The sequence below is a fragment of the Crocuta crocuta genome, unplaced genomic scaffold, assembly GCF_008692635.1.
Source record: "Crocuta crocuta isolate KB4526 unplaced genomic scaffold, BGI_CrCroc_1.0 scaffold343, whole genome shotgun sequence".
Lineage (NCBI taxonomy): Eukaryota > Metazoa > Chordata > Mammalia > Carnivora > Hyaenidae > Crocuta > Crocuta crocuta.
Window position 1 is genome coordinate 5,567,874 of NW_027532679.1, and position 21,272 is coordinate 5,589,145.

Sequence of the window (21,272 nt, forward strand, 5' to 3'; positions counted from 1 at the left end):
AAAGGTATACACAGTTTGGCAATTATGCTAGAAGAATGAATACTATAGAAAAATATACACGTATAAACAGACAATGGCTCACCCATCCAAGAAATTCTAATAGCCATTAATAAAAATATGAGGCAGATCTCCATTGAATGTCTGTCTACAGATATGAAATATTCCCTCAGTTCACTAAGTAAAAAGACAAAGTCCAAATCAATGTGTAGGGGATGCTCCTATGTGCAGTAAAGGATGTGCTCATGTGTACACCACACTTACATGCTTCTACATAGGTGAAACACCTCTAGGTCATACATGAGAAACTGCAAATAATGGTTGTTGCTGGGGTTGTGGGGAACAGAGAAGGGAGATTTACGTTCATCTTTTACTTGCCTTTTGTTCAAGAACTGAGAGGACCCAATGTTAACAAATATTTGCTTAAATAGAAGCATGTGTATTGTTAAGGTAAGCTTTGCCTAAAAGGGACATAACCCCAAGGAAATAAACTAAATAGGCAAGCAAGAAAGGAGTTTCCTAGATCTTGCAAAACCCCACCCTTCACTGCAACTGTGTGCCACCCTTTGGGACACTGAAAGTTAAGGTAGGCCCAGCTGAGATAGGCTTCATCTGTTCCTGCCCTGTGTGGTCATATTACTTCCAAAAAGATTTTGTGTGATTGGGTAATTAAATCAGACTCTTACCTAACTTTCAAGTGGGAGTGTGTATCTGTGGGATGCCCCTGCCAGCCTGGAGCAGACTGGAAATGCTGCACACATTTCCTTCAAAGAAAGGAAGGAAGACCAAGATAAAAGAAAGGAGGCAGAGGGCCAAAGACTCCTTTACCTTTCTCTATCGCATTCTTTCTGACAGGAGAGGTCAGGCCCACAGAAGGAAGTTGTGGTGCCATCTGGAGGAGCCTTAGAGGCCACAGTGCAAGATTTATCATTAGGAAAATATTCTTTGGTCTGATGGTTCTGGAAAACCTTTTGCAAGTGGCGCTTCTAAACAAAGACTCTCTGCTCAAATCTTGGCTTCTTACACACCAGGGGAAAAGAAGGCATTTCATTTTCCATCTGCCAGTACTCTTAAACATTGGCTCAGAGCTTTCCTAAGTATATTATCCCCACCCTAAAGCCACAGATTTTATAGCAACCAATTAGGCAGCAATAACTGATGCTTCCTTGTTCTTTGTAGTAAAAGAAAAAAATCCATCTTTTGTTGCTGTTCTCCTTGATGCTCATTTTATTCGGAGTTTAGAGCAAAGTTCCAAGGAAACCAACAACTGGCTTCTTTAGAATGTGGTAGCATGCTTGCTCTGCCAGGATTTGGCATCATGGAGGTTTCAGAGCAAGTTCTGACTGATTTATAAAGGGAAGATAAAGAACTGGTGGTGCCAAGAGAGTATTGACCTACCAGACCGGATGCCAGATGGGCAGGTGGAAGAGAAGACAAGCTCAGAGAGCCTGCCAAGAGTGGGCGGAGGCAGGAGCCAGGAAGTCCACCTTGGGACTGCCACAGATATCCTCTATAGACTAATTCAAGGATCTGCCACTCCAGCCACAGATATTTTATGTATTAGCGTCAGAGCTCCTTAAGGCAGCTAGAATCACCCCTTTCAGCTGATCCCTCCCAAGCTGTAGAACATACCCATTTGAGCCAAATGAAGATCATTTCCTAGTGAGGCAATGCTGTGCTTAGAGAGGTTCTCAACCTTGATTGCTCACTAGAATCATTATAAATAAAAAAGATAAATGTTCAGGTCCTATTCAAGACCAAATATACCAGAATCTCAGGGGACAGGGCTTGACATTGCATTTTATGAAAGCTCCCGTCTCCCACTCCATGTCATCACATACAAACATTTGTGCAAGGAAGACAGCTTTCCCTGAGAAATATTTAGAAGCTTAAGACTTCTATTATCTATCTAGAACCTATGATTTTAAGAGTTATGTCCTCAAAATAAAGTCATGAAACAGAACAATAATTCTTTTTAATAATGGGGACATTGAGGTTCTAGCTCAGTAAGTTGACCAAAGTCACAGAATAGATGATGGAGCTGAGATGAAAACCTGGGACATTTGACCCCAAATGTGCCTAATTTATAGCTGGAAGGAACCTTGCAGGTCATCATAATAATGTGATTTAACCTTTAGGACAGCCAGTGTCGGTTGTAGGCCCTAGTGATAGGCCCTGAATAAAAGTCACACTGGCTGGCTAAGGGCTATACTTTTTCTGGGTGACTAAGATTTGTCAGGCTGAACAAGGAGCAGTGAATCTGTGTGTCCCACTGAGATCCACAAAGGAAAGCTTCCCACTTCTGCCTACGTGTCCTGGGGGAGACATCCTCAGGCACATGGGATGCCCATGAGGCGTAGAACTGGAAGGTGCCAAAAGACACAAGTAGTGCAAGACTTAGAACATGTGCCTGATGAGAATTCACTAAATTCACTGTTCAGATATTTAGGTAATGAGCTGGGGAAAGGCATTTCATTCAGAGGGGACAGAATTAAATCGAAGAAGGGAAAGATGCAACAATATGCATGTCCTATTATCTCACCTGAGAAAATAAAAATGAAAAAATCTTCCCAAAGGCATCCATGGATCATTTGTCTTGTATGTTTATGAGCATCATAGATCTTAATACATGGCTCATGTTTTATCCTTGCTAATGTTGCATTTCTCGGCATGATAGTAACAAGAGAGTTAACTCAACTGTACTTGCCTGAAGTTAGATAAGTTATAACCCAGAACACAAAGATTCACAGCATTACTTTTTTTGTCATGATCAGAAAACACAGTCCTGGATTATGAAAACCAGGTAGCAATATGGAAGATGATTTTGATATCATATCAGATTTTTTAAAAACCCTAGAACCTTTAATTCATAGGTACGATGACTGCAGAAATGTTAAATATTTGTAGTTATGTGTGTATTAATGGAGAAAATAAAAACTGGAAGGAAATTCATTATGAAAATAATTTTTAAAATCTAATTTTCTAATAATGAGATAATAGCACCTCAGTCCCTCTTGTAATATGTATGTCTTGTTCAAGATAACTGGGGCTCCCTGTGGCCTTTTCTGTAAGTGCAGAAGATTCTAGATGGTGTGTTTCCTAGAAAAAGAATATGCTATAGAGGAAAATAGAATGGGGCAGGAGTCAGAAAGCTCCAGTTCTGGCCTTGCCTTCTAGGGAATGTTGTGTAATCTTGGGAAAGAAACTCAATTTCTTTACATGCTGCCTGGACATTTACTGATAGCTGTACCATTGGATAACATTTGAAAGAACCATATACAAAAAGCTCCAGACCAGAGTTGCAAAGTCAAATCCCCATGGCGGCCAGGCAATTAATTTAAGGGATTGAAATGTGCTGGCTGATTTTGATGTAGATGTTCTTTGTTTTAAGACTCTTTTCGAGGGGCACCTCGGTGGCTCAGTCAGTAAAGCGTCCAATTTCAGCTCAGGTCATGATCTCATGGTTCGTGGGTTGGAGTCCCCGCATTGGGCTCTGTGATGACAGCTCAGAGCCTGGAGCCTGCTTCAGATTCTGTGTCTCCCTCTCTCTCTGATCCTCCCCTGCTCTCTCTCAGAAATAAATAAAAAACATTTAAAAAAAAGACTCTTTTTGATTATCACAAAGAAAAGTATATTCTTTCTTTATTTTTGAAACCTGCAAGCCTTAAGGCCCATCTTTTGTTTCTCCACTTTATAGAAACATGAGCATGACAACTATTTCTTCTTTAACTGTATTTTGGAAACACATGTATCATGGACATACTGCTGGCCTTCAGTTTACTGATGGGGTAAACAGAGAAAGGAGATATTCTGTGTTGAACAGAAGCCCATCTGCTTCTAAGGAGCAGGTTTAAAGAGCATCAACTTTGTCATTCAAGCCAATTATTGCCACAAGGAAATACTGGCTTAGTATGGAGAAATTTTCCAATTCTTATTTTAAGAGAAGCCGGCGGGGCACCTAGGTGGCTCAGTCAGTTAAACGTTTGCTTTGGCTTAGGTCATGATCTCACAGTTGGTGGGTTCAGGCTCTGTGCTGACAGCTCAGAGTTCAGAGACTGGAGCCTGTTTTGAATTTTGTGTCTCCCTCTTTCTCTGGCCCTCCTCCACTCGCACTCTGTCTCTCTCTCAGAATAATAAACATTAAATTCTTTTAAAAAGTAAAAGAGAAGCCAGAAATTTATGTTTATGTGACATCTCCCAATTTCTAAACACTAAACATTTAAAATGAATAAGAGTTGTATTTGCCCAACAAAATGCATTTGTGGATTGTATATAAGACTTAAAGGGCTGCCATTTTAAGAGGTATTTAGGGCTTATACAGTCTTTTCTCTTTCACACCCCAGAGCCCTCTCCCACCTATCTGCAACAGAGTCCACTGCAACTCAAAGAGAAAAAGACAGGGACTTACTAGAGAGCTGCTGAAGGCCACAGGAGACACTGAGTTTTCATGGCGCCCCACAGACCTTTGCCGGGAATGGCCCTGGATAGGTACCCGGGCACTGTGGTACCTCCTCAGAGGCTGGGCCCGTCCTTGGCTTCCCACTGTTGCTGGGCCCTTAGACCATCGGGCTGGGAAGGATAGGCACTTGTATTGGGTCCACTCTTCACCATCTGAGTCCAACTCCTTTGGGGTCTCCAGTCGCTTGGCTACAAGAAAGGAGTCTTGTTATTGCAGCAGTCCACCTTGGCCAAGTCATGGGTGGGGGAATCCTAGACATTGGGGGTGGAGTAAAGGTACAGGAGAAGAATACTCTGCTGCCCTGGAGCATGGGCAGCTGGGCTACCCTGACTGGAGAGGGAGGGGTGCAACTAAATTGCACAGATTCAAATCTAACTCTACTACTTCCTAGCTAGGTGACTGAGCTTTGACTAAACCTGTCCCTCTATTTCCTCAATTAGGGGTTTAAAAAATACCTAACTCATAGGTTTATTTTGAAGACTTAATGAGATAATGTGTCAAAGTGATCAGCATACTCTAAGTACTGGTAATGGTAGTTGTTATTATTATTAAAAAGAGATCAGAGGATCCCATGTAAATGGTTACCATCATGGCAAGGATGATTGGGCTACCCATAATATCTCCTGCATTCTTCTTCTCTGTTTCTCTCACTCAAAGGAATGAATGATGCTCTCTTTCTCAAGAGAAATTTCCTTTTAGAAAATGTGGGCAGTGTGTTTGTGGCAGTGACGGTGGAAGGTTGCTGAGGAAATAAGTTCAGCTTTATAGGCCACCTTTAGTTCATGCATGATTGACAGTTTAGGCATTGTTCATCCATAACTCCTAAGCTGAAGCTCTTCCTCAGTAAATATCTGAGAGATCAGTTAACATGGAAGGCTTTTTCTAGATGTATTGAATCTGATCATGCACCTACACTGAGGCCTGTCTTGATATGTCAGGTAAAGTAACCCCCCAAATTCTTAAAACTTGGCTGTATAACTGGTACACAATTTGCACATATCCCGAGTCCATTTCTGACAGATAGAAATCCTATGTGTAAATGGCACCAGAGACTGACTGGAGGGCTACCACACAGGAGATCACTGATGGCCTCTGCACAAAGGAAAATTTACAGGTGATAAAAACAGCACTGATCTAGGACAAGGAAGCCCACAGGGATATAAGAAACAACTGCCACAGAGCCAGGAAAAACTGTGGGGAGCCAGGGAAATGTATTTCATTACCATTCCTTTAGGAGAGCAGAGGGATTCATTTAGAAAGAGTGGTGAAAGCCCCTGAGAAACTTTGTACCATTTTCTTGGTGAGAATATTCACTGCCCATGATAGTGCAACGCCGGAACACCATCTTGTTCTCAGTCAGTGTCCCCGTCTTGTCAGAGAAGACATACTGGATCTGGCCCAAGTCCTCAGTGATGTTGAGAGCTCGACACTGGATAGATGAATCGGTTTCTTCATCATACAGGTCAAGGTCATTTTGCAGGAAGAACACTTGCCCAAGCTTCACCAGCTCAATGGATATATACAGAGAGATTGGGATCAGCACCTGTGGGGAGATTGATTCCCACTGTGTCAGAGACCAGGCTTGTTCCCAGTCTTAGAACTCCTACCAGTGGGTAGTGGAGGCATTTAATGGAAATTTGTGGTCAGCTTACATGACAGACTTTCTCTGAAAAACTAAAGGTCAATGATTTCATTCCACCCTAAGAACTCTTAGGATCATCTGAACAGTATGTGCCTTCTTCAGGCAGTGAGATCCGGTTTGGAATAGGCACTCACCATTTAGCTATTTAATGACTGGGTGATGAGAGGATAAGGAGCTCTAGTGCCTCTGTCCAGAGTTTCTTGACACCCCTAAGATCTCTATGCCACCAATGGCTGCCACTCACTTTTACATGTCTTCTGACGCACTGTTGCATACTGTCCAATGATTCAATACCTAATACCTTCCAAGTGCTTGCTATGTGTCAGATCCTGTTCTAGGTCCTGAAGATGGCAGTTAACAGAAAAAAAAAATCTCTAGCCTTGAAGACCTCACATTCCAGTAAACAAAGAAATATATATCAGGCATTGAAAAAGAAAAATCAAAAGGGTATAAGGTGGTGGCTGGGAGTGACTCTTTTGTAAACAATGGCCTTTGAGCAGAAAACTGAAGAAATGAGGATGTGAATCAGAAAGTTATCTGTGGAAAGAGGAGCATTCTGGGCAGTGGCTGGGCAGTGGGAGTGAGCTGGGTATTTGAGGGTTAAGAGCAAGTAGTCCTGGTATGAATGAGCTGGAGTTGGCTGGGGGATGAGGCCAGTTGGGGAGTCAGGGTCCAAATCACATAGGGCCTCATTTGCTACCATAAGGACTGTGGACTTGAGCAGATTGTGAAACTGTTGTAGGGTTTTGTGCAGAGGATGGATATGATTCAACTCACATTTAAAAAAGGATTATTCTCCTGAATGAATGAATGAATGAACTAATGACTGAAAAAAGTTCACCTCTAAGAAGACAACAAAACACCCTCAAATACTACAAGACACTGAATGTAAATGGAGCATCATCAAAACAAACCTGCAACTTCATTTTTTCATTGATTGTAATTTCTTATAGAGTCTGAAGAATTTATTCATCTTTTTATTTCTTACTACCTCTTTCTTGTAGTTGGCTCTATATTTTTGCATTTTCTTCATTAGAGGACCAGTTCTGTTTCTTCCCTCTCAATCTATTTGATGTTAAAACACTAACCTGGTTTTCTCCCAGTGCTTGGGGCTTGACAGTTCTCTGTAGTTCTCTGAGCAATTTTATCTTCTGTTCCCAGGTCATTAGGGTTTTACCCGATCCAGGTACACTTGGATCACTACTGTAATCTTACTCTTAAACAGAAAAGCCTGATGAACATTTTGTCCACTATTATCTGGGAGCAAGGTTCCTTCCACAAGGTAGGGCTGGCCCTGACATTACCCCAAATGTGAGTACTTTCAAAGACCCACAAGAAAGCCATGAACATTTTCTCATCTTAGTTCAGTTAGCTCTTTCCTGGGTCTAGCACTATTTTTCTTTCTTTTTTAAATTTTTTAAATGTTTATTTATATTTGAGAGCGAGCGAGCGAGCGAGCGAGAGAGAGAGAGCGCAAGTGAGCACATGAACAGGGGAAAGCAGAGAGAGAGGGAGAGCAGAGAGAGAAGGAGACACAGAATTTGACGCAGGCTCCAGTCTCTGAGCTGTCAGCACAGAGCCTGAGGCGGGGCTAGAATTCATGAGCCATGAGATCATAACCTGAGCCAAAGTTGGATGCTTAACTAACTTGGGCCACCCAGGAGCCCCCTGATTTTTCTTTATTTCACAAAATTGTGTGAGCATTGGCCACAGGTCTTCTTGAATCCCTGGTTTAGAAGGGCTTCTTACCTGGAGCAAGATGATCATTGTAAGGAACATGTAAAAGCCCCCAAGGGCAAGGGGAAGGAAGTTGCCCTTGGCATCTGGAACATCAAAGGGAGGGTGTTCTTCAAAGGTCCCATTCCAGAGGCTGTGACCTGAGAGAAGGCAAAATTAGAGATGAAACAGAATCCTTACTTAATTCTAAACTGGTCTATTAATATCAGCCCTTAATTTATTCCTGGAAATGAGTGTGCTTTGGAGGAGCCCATCCTTATTCTTTACAACCTAGTCTTAGTGTGTGAGTATTCATCTAAAATGGTCCTTCACATAACCTACACTCAATCTCTTGATAGACATTGAAGTCTGTCTTACCTGGAGAAGACTAGCATGGAGATTACCTATATTTTGATAAAGTCCTGTTATACAGGGATTGGAAAGAGAAAAGGGGACACAGTTTTTTTTAGTTGTGTGGAAAAGTGCATGGTTGGGAATCTTAACAGACCTGTACGTTGGCCCCTCTCCTTACCCCATGCACATGCCCATCCATCCATCTACATATCCACCCTTTCACAATCCATCCATCCATCCACCCACCCACCTATCCATTTATTAATTCAGGAAGGAATTGATTTCAGCTCTGGTCTTTGAGGAGGGAGAAATCCCACAGAGTGTGAGAGATACTACGCAGAGCACAAAATGCTTTAAGAACTAACTCATAGTAACATCTCCAAATGCACAGTGAGCCCTGTTTCCTTGCCTGCAGACAGGGATAACAACATCTATCATGTGAGGAAGTGCTTCAGAGCTCTCTGAGTCTTAGTGTTCTCATCTGCACTTTAGTAATAATACCTCCTCTGTAGAGTTATTATGAAAATAGACTAACTGAATGTGTAATGCTCTCAGCCCCAAGGTAGGAACTCAGGAGATTAAAGATATAGGGAATGCTACCCTGCCCCCAAGATGTTTCTTTGCCCTAGAGGTTGGAGGCTGGGCCCAATGTCATTATAAATGGCAGAAGAAAGGAGTGTGACAGACATGAGGTTATTTGAAGGTAATTTTATAGAGCAAATGATCAAGGGCAAATACATGGCTCAGAGAAAGGACCTCTGTTCTTCAGGGGAAGCCAGGGAAGGTTGCATGGAGGAGGAGGACTTGAGGGGTCCTGGAGACCAGGAAGGAGGGTATCAGGTGATCAGAAAGACCTGAGGAGAGCATTCTGGGGAAAAAAAACCCCACTACCTCGACACAATCCAAGTAAGCAGATGACAGAGAACTCTGGAAATGGCACTCACTTGAGAGCTTTCACAGCAGGGGCTGTGCTTTAACTAGGCACCACAAGAGGCTGTCACTGTGTATGAGTCTTGATTCTCAGACAGCATACGATTCTGCCCCTCCTTGTTACTTTCTCAATTTATTTATTATTTTGGGCCATTTGCCAAGCAGATTCTGTTTGCCTATACCTTATCTCACTGTGTGACCTTTTAATCATTAACTTCCTTTCTCTGGAGACACAGTGAGATAATCTCAAATGTCCTTTCCAGCTCTGACATTCCCTGAGAAGCCTGCTCTGAAGCAGAGATAACAATTTCTGTAGTATCTCTCAGGGCATGAGGTGGCCACATAGGGATGGTTTTGTCTGCCTGCCTCCCTGGCCCTCCAGGCGGTCTCCTCCCAGCTGTGGGCAACACTCACCTGGAGTACCATTAGACACAACTAGGAAGCATATTAGTTCCAAACTGCAGGTTACTCACAAGGCAAAATCCCACTGTCCTCACCATGGTGTCACACAAAATCTCTCTGGGCCCTAGGAGGTCTTAGCCTTTCAGACATGATCTTCCAAGAACAGTGGAGGGCACAATTTCCAACCAAGGCAAGTAAAGAGCAAACACCATTGCTGCCCATTGGTTTGGGGTCAGTAGGGGGTTCTGGACTAACACATGAGCGTTTCCTTTTGAATGTCCCTGGTTCTTTTGGGGGTTTCCTTTAGGATCTTAAGGACCATTCTTAGAGAAAGTGGGTAAGAGCAAGTTTCCCTCTTTACCTACTTCTGAGAATCAACTTAAATAGCTCAGATTACTAATGTCTATGCCTCTCGCAGCTTTCCACACTCAGCATCTAGAACTCAGTCACAGCCTGGCTCTAATCAGGTCTCTATGCTCAGATTTGCTCTTCTCACACCAAACAGTCAAATGCTTCTCTGCATAAAATGATTCTCCTTCCTATCTCTGTGCTTTTCTTGTGCTGTTTCCAGGGTAAGAGTGACTTCTCTCTTTTTAAAGCTGCCTGCCCATCCTGCCTCTACCACCTACCTCCTGTGATGAACACCTCCACATTCAGGAATCAGCTCCATCTAACTCTTCCAGGAAGACTTCCTACCCTGACGCTCTCATATTACCAACAGTAGGGTAAATGGCCTCCCCAGAAGTCCATGTCCTAATTCCCCAGCCCTATCAATATGCTACCTTATATGGCAAAAGGGGCTTTGCAGATGTGATTTAAGTTAAAGGTCTTGAGATGGGGAAGAGTATCCTTGATTATTCAGATGGGCCCAAAGATGTATTTAAAAAAAAAAAAAGAGGGATTCCCTTATAAAAAAGAGGGAAAGGGAGATATTACTATAGAAAAAGGAGAAGGACAGGGGTGCCTGGGTGGCTCAGTTGGTTAAGCGTGCGACTTCAGCTCAGGTCATGATCTCATAGCTCGTGGGTTAGAGCCCCGTATCGGGCTCTGTGCTGACAGCTAGCTCAGAGCCTGAAGCCTGTTTCAGATTCTGTGTCTCCTTCTCTCTCTGACCCTCCCCTGCTCATGCTCTCTCTCTCTCAGAAATAAATAAAACATAAAAAAAAAAAGAAAAAGAAAAAGAAAAAGGAGAAGGACATGTGAACTGAGATTGGACATCTGTAGTATGTCTAATTCACTTTGAAGAAGGAGAAAGGAGTCACTAGAAGCTCAAAAAGACAAGGGACTGATTCCTCCCTCATAGCCTCCAGAAGGGGTAAGCCCTGCTGACACCTTGACCTTAATTCAGTGAAATTAATTTTGGACTTCTGACCTCCCGTGCTATAACAGAAAAATGAGTGTTGTTTTAAACTGCTAAGTTTGTGTTATGGTTTTATAAGACAATAGAAAACTAATACTGTACTTGTTTGCAGTCTTCAATGTGTAGGACAGGTTATCAATTCTGTTCACTTATTGGACTCCTCGCTAACCTATGAGCTCTTTGAGCACCAGTCCTTATACTGATATATCTTTTTATTCTTTCATTCTGAGAGAGTGCCTGGGTTCAGTTAGTATTTCTTGGAGAAATAAACAATAGATGATATTCCTAATATTTAGATTATGTAAGCATGTGGATTTTCACAAGCATTTTTATTCAATTGACATCCTATTCAAATACATGATAGGACTTACTTTTTATTAATTCTATTTGTAGATGAGGCAATTGAGGCTCAGAGGGCTGAAACAACTTGCCTAAAGAAACAGAAGATTACTGTGGTCTTGTTCTTTCTGAACATTCCATACCTACAGCTCCAACAAGGCACATGAGGAAGAGGAGTCCAATGCAGAAGAAGATGTCTGTGTTCATGCGCCGCTCAATCTTGCTGCGTTTGTATCGTGGGCCATTGTTGTTCAGCATGGCTTTTGTCTCATGGCCTTTGGAAGAAAATGAGGTAGTAAGTCCTCAGCTTCTGTTTTCCTCTGGCCTGGATCATATCTTTAGCTCTTCTAAGAGCTTATAATAGAAGAGAGGCTTCATCCTGTAACCTAAATCTTTTCTGCCTCAGGGAGACTGCTGAGAACAGCTGTAGAGACCTCACACCATTTGTTACCACATGTTTTACTGAGCTTCCCCTACACACCAGATACTGTGGTGTGCACTGACAGAGCTGCTATGTATAGGCTGTATACTGCACAACTCTAGAAAGACCCCTCATTTTTGTAGCTGTCGTAGATTTGTAGGTTTATTATGATATTTTTCTGCAAATGACAGCAAGCTGTCTGGAGGAAGGGCTTTTTTTTTTTTCTTTCTAATTTTCACAAAGGCACTGTTACATGCTTATGGTAGGATACACGAATGAGACAGATGACTCACATTTTGGTGAAAATATGCAAGAAAACAAGTAAATAATTACAGCTGGTAATAAGTCCCATGAAATAACCAATTAGCTGGTAAGTAAGAGATGGTGTTAGAGAACATGGTCAGGGAAGGCTTCTCAGAGGAGAGGACATACAAGGGAGACTTAAGGGAGAAAGAAGAGTTGAGAGAACATGGTTTTGGGCTGGGGAACAGTACATGCCAAGGCCCAGTGACAGGACAGTGTCTGAGGCCAGTAGTTTTCATAAGTCTTTCTTAGCCTAAGGTGTTGGTGTTTCTTGTGCAAGAGTGGTAAGGGCCTCCACCCCAGCATTACCCTGAGCTTCTCCATGCCTAGCTTGGAGTTCTGCGTAAAATTTTGTTCAAAGAGAGAACAACAAATTTGAAACCTACCAATCTCATCTAGTTACACTTGTTCCAGTTGGAAGCTGGGGACCAATGATAAGGGACTTGCCCAAAGGGAATGAGCCATAACATCAGAGCCATACTGAGAACCTGGATTCTGATTCCCATTGTTTCTCCTTCCACCAATCCATGGTGCCCAGGCCATACAGCTAAGAGCTGAGAGCCAGACTGGACTTCGTCTTTAGATACAGTCTGTTCTTTGGGGCTGCTAAACTTAACCACCATGCTGTATTTCAGCAAATTAAAAAAAAAAACCCCACATATTTGCTGTGCAAAATTAAAGAAAACTGATACATCAGCTCCAGCAGTGAATGGCTTTAATGCTGTTTAGCTGGTTGCCTGGTGGATTTAAAGTGGCAACAAAACAGTAGGAGTGAGCAAACTCTGGGCTTATTAATCAGACCGCAGTCGCTGTAGTTGTGTGTGTGGGGTTTCCACAGCACAATGAGCACAGGCTGGCTGCACTGATGGCACTGTGGCCTTCCTACCTGCTTCAGGCTCACCCCATGTAAGGGGTCCTCAGAACACCTTTTCCACCCATCTTGTTCCTCACCTTCTGAGATCCCTCTGTTCTTTTGGAAAAATTGGGTTCACAGGGGAGGCAGTATGGTATAGTGGTTGGAATGTGGTCTCTAGAATCAGACACGGTTTGGCCCTGCAGATTCTTGACATTGGGTTACAGGGAATTAATCTCAGGAGACAAATGATCTTGGGTGAATTAATCCCTTTATACCTCAATTCCTCATTTGCAGAATGAGACATAATGGTTGTGTGTGTTTGGGGTAGGAGAATGACTTAATACACAAAGTACATAAATTATATCCTTAAACACAGCAGGGGCTCAATAAATGTTTGGTGTGAGGACCATGTGCTTCTACATTGCACCTCTTTCTTCTGGAAAGCTCACTTTGGTCTTTTTGTTTGTTTGTTTGTTTGTTTTGTCTCTGAGGTGCTTCTAGTTTGCCCATCCATATTATCAGAGGAGAAAATATGACTCTAGACCAGTTGTTCTCAACCAGGGGTGATTTTAGCTCCCAGGGGACACATGGCAATGTCTTGAGAAATTTTGGGTTGTTACATCTTAGCGGCATCTAGATGCCAGGGATTCTGCTAAAATACCACAGGACAGTCCCTTACCACAAAGAACAACTAGAATAAAATTTCAATAGTGCCAACATGGAGAACCCCTTGCTCTAGACAATTACACAAAAAACACTTAGTACCATTTTTGCTCACAATTTTTGAGAGGCTAGTATGTGCCAGGCATTGTGTTAAATCCCTTTCACAGACAATCTCATTTGAAACTTATAACCCTACAAGGTGGGAACTTTTAGTTCCCTTGTGTTGAAACCTTAGCCAAGATGTTCAGGAACATGCATCCGGTGAGTGAATTTCACCCCCAGGCAGCCCGCCTCCTCAGAGTCATGATTCACTTTCTCCCAAATCTGCCCCCTCATTTGCCACATCCATCACCCACTCAGAGTTTGCTTCTGATCACACAGAGAAGTGATTAGGGTTTTTTTTTTGGAGGGGCAGACATTTGGAGGGGAGTTCATCTTTCGTAGGTCCACCAGATGGCATTGAACTCCATTGCCGAAGACCCTCGAAAATATTTACCTGAACTAACATATACAACAAGCCTCCACCAAGTTAGGTAAAGCTAGCTATATTGGGACATTATTTTTTTAATCTCTTTTTCTTTGACAAAAAGTGAATCTTAGCATTCTTAAATTCCCTTCCATGTCTATCAAAATTGGAGTTCTATGAACTCTGAAACAAATTAAATCAAAAGAACTAACAAACAAGCAAAATATATCGAGATGTCCTATTGAGTGGAGGATCCAGGAAAACGTGTTCTGGGATCTTTCAGTGAAGGTGGACACTCAAGGGAGACTGTGTTTTCTCTGTGGAAGAAGTCTGAAGTTGTTGATATAAGAACAGAAATTGATGGAGTATCAACCAAATGCTGGACGTGAAGTAGGAAGGATATAGCAGTCCTAAGACTGTGCTCTAAGACTTCAGATTCATTGTGAGAAGTGCTTTTTTCCCCCCCATTGGAAAGCAAAATCAAAGTAGAAAGGAGAACTAGGGCACCTCAAAACGAATAAAGATAATAATAAATGCATAACTGTATATGCTAACTAAAACCCACTGAGCACTCAGTTTGTTAGATAGTGTTGGGTGCTTTTCCTATGTTGGTCATTTGATCCTCATGAGTACTCTATGAGTCTGAGCCAAATGTTCTTCCCATTGCATAGATGAGGAAACTTACCACACTTTTCACAACTTTTTTTCCTTAAAAAGTTGTTAAGTTTGACTCAAGAAACACTCTTCCTGCTGCTTTTTAGTTAGTGTTTAAAATCCATTCGAGTTGAGTATGAGTTCCTCTTTCTGTTCAGATGAGTGGTCTTAGCTGGGAATCTAAATGTATCTCTTGTGGATGGAGTGAGCTATTATGATTCTAGACTTTCTTTGCTTAGCTGAGAAATGGGAAGTTTCTTGTACTGCTTAGAAATATTGTGAATTCCCACTAACTTAAGATGGATTTGGAAGGGCTAGAGGAGGGAGGATAAGGGGAAGACACAAAATAAATCAATGACCTGCATAGATGACAATGCCAACAGCCACCTTGGTGTTTCTGATGGTACAACCTCGAAGCAGAAGACTCTCACTGCCAAGGCCGGTCCTCGACTGGTCAGGATGCTCCCTGGGGATGAGGAAATATGGAGAGTGGTTTGGTGACCTCTCCATGTTGTCACTGGCTAGTGCCATAGAACTAGAAGTGGTGAATGAACACGATACCTCTCCTCCCTCTTTTTCAGAAGAGTAGTGGGTATTATTAACTTGGCATCTAATCTCCATGTTCAAGTGCAAACTTCACCACTCCTGGGAGTCCTGGTGGGGGCTGGACCATTACAAGGGAATTAATCATCCTTCTGGAAATCATTATTTACCCATCTCAAAGTCAGAACTCTGCTGAGAAAGCCTTGGCTGATTCAGATTTCTTACTGAAAATGGTTTTAGGGACAGAGTGTGGGGGAACTGGCTTGTGGCCCTACAAAGGCTGTGCTGTGTTCCCTCAGGCAGTGTTTCCTGCTCATTCTCACCCCAAGGCTGGGACCAGATGGCACAAGTTCAGCGCCCAAGTCTGTTAACATCAAAGTCACCAGACAGTCCCCACCTCTCACACTGTATGATGGCGAGGCTCCTCTTGTTTGGAGCTACATCTCTCACTCGCCTCTCTCCTATATCACCCTCCTCTTGCTCAGTCTCTTATGAAATAAACAGACTTCAAAGGAAGTGGATGGTGGCTCTCTGTGTAGTGTATGGGAGGCAGGTCCTTAAAGCAGAGAGAAAGAGCTCTTTCCATGCTCTAGCCTCAGGTGCATTGCAGTTTTCCAACTCTCATGAGAAACTTCTGAGGCCAACCAATACCAGTTATTACTTGGGGTCTGGCCCTTACTTGATCTTGATGCCCTTCCTTGGGGATATTTAGGTCATTTAAATACAACTTCTCCAAAGCATTAGGGAGAACACAGAGAATAGTAATCTGAACCTGTATGGCTTTTCTCTGTTTAGTTCTTTAATACTTCATTTCTCTAGGTCCAGTTGTAATAGTTTCCCCACCTCAGTTAATCATCATGACAACCTTGTAAGACAGGGTATGTTATCATACCCACTTTATAGACAGGGAAACTGAGGCAAGCTCATAGAGCTAGTAAATGTCAGAATAGGGATTCAAGTCCACAAAGTCTGGCTCTAAAGTGCTATACTACCACTCAATATACCTTTTAATATCAACTATCCCTTACAGTGGTTATAAACTAAGTTTACTTACATCATTTAATTCTTCATAGCTCTGGGAAATTAGCAGGGTGATTATACTTCCTTGTGAAAAAGATAAAGGCCAAAGTGGGTGAGAGATTTTTCCAAGGTTGCATACCTAGTATGTGGAACATCCTAGGGCTCAGGAACCTAGGCCCTCATGCAGTTTTCCAACACTAGGGGTCACCAAGTAGTGCACCATTAACTTGCATGGAATCACACAGTCATTTCCATTTGCAATTCCTTTTTTTTCTTTTTATTGTTTTTAAGAGAGAGAGAGAGACAAAGTGTGAGCGGGGGAGGGACAGAGAGACAGGGAAACACAGAATCTGAAGCAGGCTCCAGGCTCTGAGCGGTCAGCATAGAGCCCAATGTGGGGCTTGGACCCATTAACTGCAAGATAATGACCTGAGCTGAAGTCTGATTGCCTGACTGAGCCACCCAGGCGCCCTCCATTTGCAATTATTTGACTCTAACAAGAGAATGTCTCACAGCTGACTTGGGATGAACCAAATCCACAAACCTCAGCAAGAGGGAGGGCCTTTTTGCTGGGACAGGTGGCGAGTTCTACCTGAACAGATGCCTGCAAGGAATCCTCCTCTTGCCAGGAGCTCAGGCCCTTCTCTGCCGGTCTCCATCTGTGCTATCTGTGCGTTTAGAAACAATTCGTGTTTAAGAGCTGCTATTTATCTTGTATTGTTCTTATCCTTTCCCCTCTCATATTGTTCCTCATGACATCCCATATAGGCCTGAGAAATTGAGAGTGGAAAGAAAGCACAGACATCTGCCTTCCAAGAAGCCTAGTTAAGTCTCATTCCAGCCTCGATTGGTCAAGAGGTCACCTTATCAAACTAGTTCTGTTCTGCACAACAATGGGAAACACACTGGAGCTGGACTGGAAATACCTGAATTTAAATCCTGGTGTTGTCTGGTACCTATTGTGCACCTTTGGGGCTATATGGAAAAGTCATAGATCATCAGATTCCCTATCTGAAAAATGGAGATCATAATACTCATTCCCTTAGGTGGTTGTACATTTTCAATGAGATGATGTTCTGTGTAAGTACTCTAAAAGCTGTTAAGAGCATTTATTCACATCTGTTACCGCTGCTCTATTTTTGGTCTTCCTTTGCATGAAGACCAGTAGTCTGATGTGGGAGCAGAATTACGGTAAGATTCTCAGGCCAAACCAAAGCTAAGGCATAAGAATAACAGCTACAACAGCGCAGCTACCATTAACTGAGTGTTTACTCTGTGCCAGTAGTTGTGCTAAGGGCTTTTCATGTGATAAACAACTTAATTCTTAGAAAAGTCCTATGACGTAAATCTCAGAATCGTTATGAAAACCAAGACTCAGAGAGGTTAATTTACTCAAAGCCACACAGCTTGTAAGTGATATGACCTGATTTCAAAACCAGGTCTGTCAAACTCAAAAAAGTCCCTGTTCTTACCTGGGATGCAACAGAAGTTCTTTTAGAAAACTGACCTTAGTGAGATCATACTTGCTTTTACTGAATCAGGGTGTAGTCTGGATTTTGATGTTATTTCACCAATTGTTAAATTCAGCCCTGCAAGATAATTAACTGCCATGCTGGCAAAATATATATATATAGGAAAAGTTTCCCAATTTAGCTTTCTCTAGCAGTTTTTAAAATGTTTACTTATTTATTCTGAGAGGGGAGGAGAGAGAAAACACAAACAGGGAAGGGCAGAGAGAATTTCAAGCAGGCTCTACACTGTCAGCTCAGAGCCCAACTTGAGATGAATCTCATGAACCAAACTGTGAGATCATGACCTGAGCCGAAGTCAAGAGTTGGATGCTTAACCAACTGAGCCACCCAGGTGCCCCTAGCATTTCTTTATGGTAAAAAGCAAGACACATCCTTAGGAACCAGATGCTTCTCTCTTTGGCCATTTCAAGAAAAAGTGTTTCCAGCAGTACGGGGGCATTAGATACTTACATATAACCCTTAAATTTGTTGAGGTGGTTGTTGGGTTTCTCACACACAATGGTGTTGCAGAAACATTCGGGTTCAAACTGCACCTCCTGTGAGAGAGAGAGAACACCATGAGGTTATTAAGTCAGAAAAATCCAGTTTTAATAGGATCACGAGGAGAGCTAATCACTGTTAGAACCACTGTGAATAAGGTAATCCTTGCTTTGTCACACACAGAGAGTTATAAAATGTGAGAAGAAAAATCCTCATTAAGAAGGAAGAAGTAGGTGCAATGAAAATGCTGGAAAGACGGATGTAGGGCAGAGGGAGGCTCCTGCCTGGCCCACATTTATCTGGCAGGCCTGGTTTGAGTTTCCTGATCAGCACTGTTCAATGGAGCTCACAGTGATGATGGGAGTGTGCTAAGTCCACACTGCCCAACGTGGAAGCTACTGATCACGTGTGCCTGGTGAAATGTGGAAGTATGACTGAGAAATCCATTTTGAAATTTTATTTAATTTTAATTAAAGTTAAATAGCTACATGTGGCAGGTGGCTACCACATTGGGCAGCACAGAAATAATAAAAGAGAGATTATAAATCACACCACCTAGAGGTAACCAGAATTAATATATTCTTGTGTATATAATACTTCCAGGGTTAAAAAGTGTGTGTACATATATATGTACATATATGTGTGTATATATAAATGTAAAATGTACAAAACACATACATGTATAAGTGGCACACATTATGGATTTCAGAAAATGAGATGGTGTTCATATAAATTGAAAATGTTTACATCTTAATTTTTTTATACATCCTACTTAATACCTGGATAGAAACCTGTTGTATTGCCACCATATTCGTTTAACCATTTCACTACAGAACATTTATATTCTCTCAATTTGTTTTTCTGTTGTAAACATGATGTGAAAATTGTAGCTAATAAAACAAAATAAACGGCATTTGCTGCACTCTTGCTTTTGCAAGACGCTGTGATGAGGAAATATTATATATACATATATATAAAATATATATATATATATATTTTTTTTTTGAGAGAGAGAGGGAGAGGCAGAAGGAGAGGGGGAGAAAGAATCCCAAGCACCCAGTGCAAAGCCTGATGCAGGGCTTGATCTCACAACTGTGAGATCATTACCTGAACTAAAATCAAGAATTGGATGCTCAACCGACTGAACCACCCAGGCACCCCACATATTTTTTATTTTTAAGTTTGCAATTATTCTATGAAGAATATTAGTTATCCTCTCTTTAGGGATGGAAAAAATGTGGCTCAGAGGGGTATGTAGGCTGCCCATGGCTGTACCAGCACTGGGATTTGAACCCAAGTTTGAATGCAGGCCCCCTGTCNTTACCTTTTTCTCCATGATTTCTCTTTCATTAGGTTATCTAGTTGTACAATCTCTTACAGTCCAATGTCGGTGGGGGGACACAATTGGAGGAGAGGAGATCTTGCTTTCTATGCACATTGGCTAATACTCCCTTCAACTCTTGAGCCTCAGTTTCTTCATCTGTAGATTGAGGTTAACACCACCTTCCCTGTCCATCTCATTTTTGTCTGGTAAGATGGAATCCATGTGGAAAGTTTAAGCAGATGTAACATACTATGCAGAAGGAAGGAGTGCTAAAGGTGGAGTTAGAAATTGCTTCCTGGGTTGAGCTTTCAGCATGGGGCCTGAATTTATCACTGAAAGCTTCAAGGTACAGCTGTTCAAAGGGGCAAATTGATTAGAAGAAATGATAGCATTTTCTGGCTTCGTATAAATATACTGTCCATTGGATCTGTGGGGGCACCAACATAAATAAACTCTCCACTCACTTGAAATAAATTACCCATCCAGAAGTTTCTAAAAATATGGCCCTTTTCTCTTCAGGTATTGATTCTTTCAGGGACAAACACTTGCCGAGTCCTGAGATGATGACAAATCATGCTGTAATTTGTCAGCTGCTTTCATGCCTCTGATTAAGCCATGTGCTTCACTCCAATCCATACCACTCGGCTCATTGCAGGCGTTCTAAATCCAAACTCATTTCAGGTATGAGTGGCAGCGGGTCTCAGAGCTAATGATCCTGCTGTAGTGAGTCCCGGGTGTCTGTTTAATCATACTGGGCAGACGCCAGCAACATGAGGTTTGCCTCTCTTGTCCCTCAGCTGGGGCTTCCTGGTGACCTTCCTCCTCAAGTGTCCCTTGTTCTCTTTTTCTTCTGGGAACTGGCCTTGGGTCCTCTGTCTCCTTCTCTCCTGGAGAGGTGACTTTCCCCTTTCTAACTACCTGTCCCCTGGGCTTCCTACTTCCTTCCTCAACATGGACTGTGAAGAGGAGCATGTGGGTCTTGCTACCTTCCAAGATAACCTCTCAGGATTGCTTGTTCTGAAGGACTCGGTATAGCCACTCCAGGGAAAGGCCAGGAGAGCCCAAGGACAGGAAGACATGGGGGAACTGCAAAACCCTACAAATCTGTCAGGGTCCTTTTTATTTTTAATGTTTATTTATTTATGAGAGACAGAGCATAAGCGGGGAAGGCGGCAGAGAGGGAGAGAGACACACAGAATCCAAAGCAGGCTCTAGGCTCTGAGCTGTCAGCATAGAGCCCATTGTGGGGCTTGAACTCGTGAATTCTGAGATCATGATCTGAGCTGGAGGCTTAACGAACTGAGTCACCCAGGTGCCCCGAGGGTCCTTATTTTAGTTTTGTTCAGAAGTTTCTGATTCCCTTCTGATTCCTTACCACACAGCTCTTGTTAGCTTATGGATGTAGCCTACCTGACATTTCTCTTCCACTCAGCCCTTTACTAAGAAAACCCCACTAATAAGAAAAAAGGCCTCGGGTGCCATCAGGGCCCAGGAAAAGATAACCCTTTCCAGTGAGGAACGTGTGTGTCTCTGCAGCTCTTCAGGCCAGACCCACCTCCTCTGAACACACACAATGTGCCAGACTCCTGACATTAGATTCTCAAAGTAACTGGTGGATGTGTAAATGGAGACTGAAGTAAAGCAATTGTCCTGTGACTGGTAAGTAACAGAACCACGACTGCCACTCACATCACTGGAATCCAAAGTCAATTATCATCATTGTTGTCGTCAGGGTCAATTGTTGTTACCATCATCAATATATTTAATCCTCTTTGTCCTATTTTTACTATTCTTGCCACAGCACTTATCGA

At 42.4% G+C, this 21,272-nt stretch overlaps 1 protein-coding gene across 1 annotated transcript in view; it reads right to left on the bottom strand.

Moving 5' to 3' along the window:
- ATP10B (ATPase phospholipid transporting 10B (putative)) overlaps positions 1-21,272 on the bottom strand; it is a 201,978-nt gene that overhangs the window by 57,954 nt on the left and 122,752 nt on the right. The window contains 6 exon segments of the mRNA XM_077780727.1: positions 4,406-4,644; positions 5,747-5,999; positions 7,848-7,975; positions 11,343-11,474; positions 14,922-15,028; positions 18,108-18,193. Of these exon segments, the coding sequence (XP_077636853.1) occupies positions 4,406-4,644; positions 5,747-5,999; positions 7,848-7,975; positions 11,343-11,474; positions 14,922-15,028; positions 18,108-18,193 (945 nt within the window).